General features: G+C 36.4%; 1 protein-coding gene across 1 annotated transcript; it reads right to left on the bottom strand.

The window, feature by feature from the left end:
• Nucleotides 1-432: 432 nt before the first annotated feature.
• On the bottom strand, nucleotides 433-5986 carry SMR3A (submaxillary gland androgen regulated protein 3A). The gene is made up of 2 exons (XM_011927097.1): nucleotides 5933-5986; nucleotides 433-1456 (listed from the first exon to the last, which is right to left on the bottom strand). Exons 1-2 carry the CDS (start codon nucleotides 5984-5986, stop codon nucleotides 938-940), a joined length of 573 nt encoding a protein of 190 aa, XP_011782487.1. The 3' UTR covers nucleotides 433-937.
• Between the last annotated feature and the right edge of the window lie 1045 nt (nucleotides 5987-7031).

The raw sequence follows: 7031 nt of genomic DNA, 5'->3' as shown, positions 1-7031 counted from the left end.
CACTATACTTCAGCCTAGGTGATGGGAGTGAGACCCTTTCCGTGGAAAGAAAAAAAAAAAAAAAAGGAAAGCATTAAACACAAATAAAAATTGTGTGCTTACTTTAGGTGTCTTGAGAAGTTTTAATTTATAAGTGTTTGATGGCAATGTGGAAAGTTAAGTGTCCTGAAGGAAAAAGTCAAACATGGAAAGATAAACTCTCATGACATTATGAGTCCATTTCCTAAATAGTCATATCATAATACTTCTGATTCAAACATCAACAAATAGATGCAGTAGAAATTTGGAAATCTCAGCGATTAGCTTCTTCTTATTGCTATCTGAAACCATCTCCTATCTCTATCTTAGCTTAGAAAATGATTTTTTCATATCAAATTCCAAGACTTGTGATTCACATCTCAGATATTTAGATTTGCTAGAATGGCATTTCTTCTCTGCAACTATTTATAAGCAGTGATCAGATGGTACTCAGGAATTTTTATGGGGCAAGCTATGGTGAGGGCTAAGATTCTTTCATTTTAGTATCTATTAACATCTTATTTTGGGCTTTGTAATTGTGTGATGGGTTGCCATACTGAAGAAGGCATCCTGTTGCCCATTCTTCTAACTTTGTAACTCTTAGCTTCAAGTCCAAGTGTCTTATTGCATTTTTCCTTAATTTACTTTTTTGGCCTCATGGGACATGGCCAGGCTCTGGTAGCACTAATATTCATTTAGGTGACATAAATGGGGGATAAACTAGTGGCTCTGATAACAGTGGATACTTCATATTGTTGCTCAATTCTTTATTTTCCCCTGCTGATATAAAGGTTCGTGGGGATTGTTTCACAATTTCTAAGATATTTCTCCCAAAATGCAGTGCTTTGGAAATGTTTATTCTCATTCAAAAATGGAAGCGATTTTATCTAAAGGTCTCTTAGAAGTAGTGTTGAAATTCTTATTTTTGGATAGTAGAAGCAGTGGTTATGAGGGTAGTGGTGTCTTTTGCAGCGGTGGTGGCACCTGTTGCAGTTGTCTGTATTAAGGGTGCAGGAGCAGGGAGGGCAGGATCAGTTGGAGGAATTACAGGGAAAAATGGAGGTCCAGGTGGATAGGGTCTTGGTTGGGAAGGTGGCTGTGGATAACCTGGGCCATAAGGGTAAGGAAGAGAGAGTGGTTGAATTCTCCCTGGACCACAGGGTGGAGAAAGGCGTGGTGGAAATCTCCCTGGACCATAGGGTAGAGGAGGAGATGGTGGAATTCTTCCTGGACCATAGGGTAGAGAAGGAGGTGGTGGAATTCTCCCTGGACCATAGAGTAGAGGAGGGGGTGGTGGAATTCTCCATGGACTGCAGGGTGGAGGACGGGGTGGTGGAACAAATCCTGGTCCAAAAGGAAAAGGTGATGGAGGAGGAGGAGGAGGAGACAGTGGTCCAGGTGGATATGGTCCCCCGAGGCCTCTTTGACTCTTACCAGGCTGTGGAAAAAAGAAGTAAATACTATTAAATCAGATATTTCACAGTTACATATAAGAATGAATGCTTTCTATGGTAGGCAGAACTCTGAGATGACCCCAAGATTTCTACTCTCTGCTGGCACATACTGGCCTGACCTTATCAGATAAGCCCTTTTAAAACAGGTTCTACAATGTCTGAAGAAATCAGAGAGATTTGAAGCTGCAGCAAATGCTTTTCTTTGGGCTTTGAATCAAGATGCCGTGTTGTGGGGAGGGCTACGTGGAAGTACATGGTAGATCGGCTACAGGAGCTGAGAGTGGCCCTGGGCTCATAGGCAGCAAAAAAGTAGGGGCTTCAGTCCAACAACCAAGGGACTGAATCCTCCCAATGGCCATACAAGCTTAAAAAAAAGGACACTGAGCTGCAGGGAAAAAAAAAAAACAGCAGTGGACACACCTTTTCAGCCTTGTGAGACTCTGAGCAGAGAAGCCACCTAAGCCAAGCTCAGAGTTATGGCCAAAGAAACTGAGATAATAATGAGTTTTTAAAGGCTACTAATTAGTGGTAATTTGTTATTGAGCAATAGAAAATTGTTAAATGTATCTAAGTTATGATGTCTGAACATCTATATCAAAGAAAAATGTTTCTCTTTTGCCCTCTGAACACCTAGGCTCTCAATGAAAGCTGGGATAGTATTGACTGGAAAAAATAGATAATGAACAAAAATCTTATCCTTGGCCTATAGTGAAGTCTGTCATTCCAAATTCCAAATGGAAATAAATGCCTTTGCAGCATGAGAAAAACATGTCTTTTTATGTCTAATTCAAGGGTTCAGGCTTGTTCCGGGCTTTGCACATTAATTAATTGTGAAACACACGTGAGCAACTATTTTGTGCAATGAGCTTATGAAAGAGCTGGTTCATTCATGTCATGAATATCAACCTGGCAGGTTGCCAGGGGTACAAACATCTATTCTACGAATCTACAGGCTGAGTAATTACAATACAAGGTGGGGGGTAAATGTGATCTGAAGGGAAGTGAAATGAGTGGAATGAGTGGGGTTTCATGTCAGTGTTTGAGCTCTCCTGGCACATAGAGATAGAGTGAGTGTGGAATTCTTTTTGAGTCTTTTTTTCTCATCAGGAAAATGATGTTCATAAAAGTACTCACCTCCTGCGGTTGTTGTCACATTTGTTGTGAAATATCACTTGTAAAGTGCCTAGGGTAGTGCTTATCTCAGGTCTGGTTTACATAGAGTACAATTTTTAGAAATGAAAATAGCTGAGGCTGGGCGTGGTGGCTCATGCCTGTAATCCCAGCACTTTGGGAGGCTGAGGTAGGTGGATAGCTTTAGGCCAGCAGTTCAAGACCAACCTGGACAACATAACAAGACCCCATCTCCATTAAAAAATTCAAAAATAACTGAAAAGTAGTAGAAGGAACATATTCATTAGGGATTTAAAGTGATCAGTTCTGGACAGGAAAATGATAAAGGATTGTCTCTGTGGGAAGGAGTCATTTGAAAAGAGGCTTAAAGAATATAAAATAAGGAGGACACATGCCAAATAGAAGGAAAATACGCAAATGCTCTGGGGTAAGAATGAAGTTCCACTCTACTGACGGCAAGAAGTCCAGGTTGCTTGGAGCAGATGGTTTGTTTGGACCCAAAACTACATTCACTTCTTGTGGTTCTCAGTCCCTTCACCTATTTGGCCATTACCCTTGCTAATCCTAAACTTTACTATTACAGTAAAGCATCTCTGTCCTAGATTCCTAATGCCAGGTTCTTAACAATGCTAGAGGATGTCACCAGCACTGTACCCTCAGAAAGTTAGCATCCTTCAGTGCTGCCTGAAATCCTTTTTTGAGTGTCTTATCTCAGATTATCTCTTCCCACTTCCCCAGAGGCCGGTAATTTTCCAAGTTGAAGCCAGTTTTATCCAACATTCTCCACCTCATCCTGAGCTCTCACCTACCCCCACCAAACTGATTTTTCTCCCGCTTCACCAGGGTATTTCAGGCAATTAGAAATGAACTTCCCTGATTTACTGGTCACACAACCATGGAGTCATTGATAGCTAGATAGTTTCTTTTTCTTTATAATTGTTTTGGAAGGGACCTGGCTCTGTCAGTCTTCTCTTTTACTTTCTGCAACTGTAACATCTGCCATTTAGCTAGCTCATTTTCTTCAGAAAAACACTATCATTTATGTTCAACTCAATTTTTTTCTCCCTATTCTATCAGGTCTTCATCCCACTTCCTGAATTCTAAATCTAACCACTTCTTATCATCTTTCTTGCTTTCGTTCTAATCTGTCATTTACTTTTACCCAAATTTCTATAACGGCCCGTTGATTTGACCTCTTGATTCTAATATTGCCCCTTTCACCTAACATGTACAGAGAGGTTGAAGATGTCATTTGAGAAATAAATGTCAATTGATATTTCCCTGTTTATAAAAGATTCAGTTTCAACCACCAGTACCCTTGTTGTTGTGACTTTCTTTTCACGTCTTTCCTGCAAAGCAAAGCTCTATGAAAGGGTATTCTAAATTTGCCAACCGCACTTCTCACTTCTCATTTGCTCTTCAACCTGGCTTCTGCCCTTAACATGCCAGTAAAAGTTTTATTCATATCACCAATGAAACAAACAAACAAAAAATTCCAAGGCACTTCTGTGGGACCAGCCTTGTATTCGTCTTCTCTAGCTAGTGATGGTTCATGGTATTATGGAGGGTGTTTGACCCAAGGACTGCCAATCCAAGGACTAGTCAGGGTATGTGGAAGTTCAGAATTTGATATTTTATTGTCAAGAAAACAAATCCTTAGTATGGAAAATATTTCAAACATTTTTATTGTTGAGACAATTAAAAATTAGCTGAAAGTACTTTTTCCTAAAGATATACCGATGTTGATCTAAATATTATGTAATGAAAAATCTTCATAGTAAATATCAATTCTTTTCCTGATCTCTTAACCCAATCACAATGATTAGCTCCCTTTCCACAACTGGCTAAAGTAAAATGATGAAAATGATGAAAATACTATACTAGGAAGAAGCACTACCCTCACAAAGGGTTATAATGAATGTTAATCTCCTACATTATTCAGTTTAGCAATAATCCAGCTAAGACAAGCATACTTTGCATACTTTGAATCTAAACTTATTTGTATTTTAATGAGATTAAAAATAGTGAGACTTGCTTTGAGGATTAAAAGAGATAATGTATGTAATACATTTGGAAAATTACCTATAACAGAGAAAACACTCAAAAGTTGCCAGGCTGAATATGATGACTTACCCCACCTACAAATATATACATGCAAAGGACATGCTACCCTTCACATTTCTAATTTTCAGTAAGTATTAATCATCATTAATCATATCAGCTAGAAAAAGGCTCATTGCTATTTAAACTGCTTATATTATTGGAAAGCTCTATATTTTTCTAATTTATCTTATAAAAAGTTATTTGTATAATAGAAGCCTGAATAAAATGTTTTTCTCTTATATTCTGAGGACATGAAAATATTGAAAATCAAATTTATGATGAAGTCATTAAACATGACCTTTAATGGATGTCAATACGTTTTATTGGCTTATCAAAAATTATGGCTAGCCATAATGCATACAGGAACATGGCCAAAGTCAGAAGACTTCAGTCATCTCAGAAGGTCTTGCTTTTATTCAAGCTTTTAAAAGTAGGAGAAAGAGGTATTATTTTATGTTTCATGTTTCAGAATGATATAATTTTATGTTGCCTGCTTTGTGGAAGTCATAGTCTTCTAAAAAATCAGCTTTCATATTTTCCCATTTGATACAATAGATTTTTATGGTACTTTGGGAGAAGTTACTCTGGAATTAATATCCTCTTTGTAACACCGGAATTAATTGACCCCTCTGTTGAAATTGAGTATCATTCTATTACTTTTAAAAATATGCATTAAAAAATTCTGAAACACTAGGTTAAGGGCAATGAGCATAGTTTTCCTTAACCTAGTTTTTAATATATGGTAGGTGTTACTATGAATGTTTATTATTTCCTCAAAATGTAGCATGCAAAGATTCTCCTAAATGCATCTTCCCAGGTCCCATTATGGGGTACTCTTATTCAGGCTTGGATGAGGACTTTAATACTATCTTTTTAATAAGTGAGTTAGGTGACTCCATGTTAGGAACAACTACTTTATCTCATTTTACAGAGTTTTACCTACTGTGCAATTGCTAGAGTATGGAAACATACATTTATATTTATCTGTTTAATGCAGTCTGATATTATAGATTTGAGCTATCCAGTATGGCAGCCATCAGACATATGTAGCTATTTAAATTAAATTAGATTTTAAATTTAGATTTAAGCACTAGAACAGTGTTTCATCAATGCTTAATAGTTACTAATATATAAGAAAAGGTAACATCATTAATGTAAAAAGAAATATGAAGTAATGGTTAATGAGGAAAATATAAAGATGTGTGATCGTGATTAATGATACTTACTGTGAAACACGCTGCAAGAGCCCAAAGGCCCAAGATCAGAGTCAGTGATTTCATCCTTTCGGTTGCCTCTGAAAGTAAGCACAATAGGTGATCAGTATGATTTTTTTTAATTAAAAATTACTATTTAAAATGTCTCAACACATGGATATAATGTAATATAGATATGCTACTGTAGCATTTTTAGGAAATTTGCCTAACATTATGTTGGATTCATTATTACAGTGGGGCTACATTAGTAGGCTTATAAAATTTGACTTCAAAACAGTGGAACTAGTTTTTATTTTTGACTTGTAAATTGATATTGGAGATAATGCCAAAGAGTTGTTCATAAATGATTTGAAGAATAGAAGCTTTTATAACTGAGGTTTTTGTCTTTAGAGGTAACTACTTTGAAATGTACAATTATTTACATTTGAACACTTTTGTATATTTAAATAGTAGGTATATTGTTTTATAGATAGATTTCTATAGGCTTGGGTTTGCAATATTAACATATTAACTAAATCATGTGCTATCAATTTAATTCCTTAGGGTATCTCAAAAATAAGGAAAAGAAAGAAATCACTCTGACGTAGCGTAAGAAAAAGAGAATCATATTATATACCTCCTAGTTTTAACAACATTCCACTAAATTAATTTAGTCTGCGATGTGTGGTCTCAAAGTGCTTCCAAAAATCCATATATGGTAGATCAAAGACCAAGTCAGAGAATGTAGAGGAATCCAGGTATTTTATTCTCCATTGGCTCAAAATTTGCAAAATATTTCAAGTACATGGTAGCTTGAATTCTGGGAAAGCAACTCCATGCACCATTGTACAAATGGCTTCCTGACAGTCAACTCTACACATAGGTTGAGTGTGTTATCTGAGCAACACAAGTTTTGAAAGAATCATATGGGCAAAATTTCACTGGATATTCAATTGTATGTGGGTGTGGCTATTCCCTTAAGCATTACTTTTCCCATGATCCATTCTTATGAGAAGTTTGAAAAACAAAAGAAAAACTAATAATAAAAATATACTATAGAACAATTCCCTCTTTTAGAGTACATCTGAGAATAATTTATCATTATGAAGTTTTAAGAAATTTAAGGAATATC

Source organism: Colobus angolensis, unplaced genomic scaffold, assembly GCF_000951035.1.
Source record: "Colobus angolensis palliatus isolate OR3802 unplaced genomic scaffold, Cang.pa_1.0 Scaffold70, whole genome shotgun sequence".
In the NCBI taxonomy this organism is placed as follows: domain Eukaryota; kingdom Metazoa; phylum Chordata; class Mammalia; order Primates; family Cercopithecidae; genus Colobus; species Colobus angolensis.
This window is presented reverse-complemented; position numbering and strand designations above follow the sequence as displayed.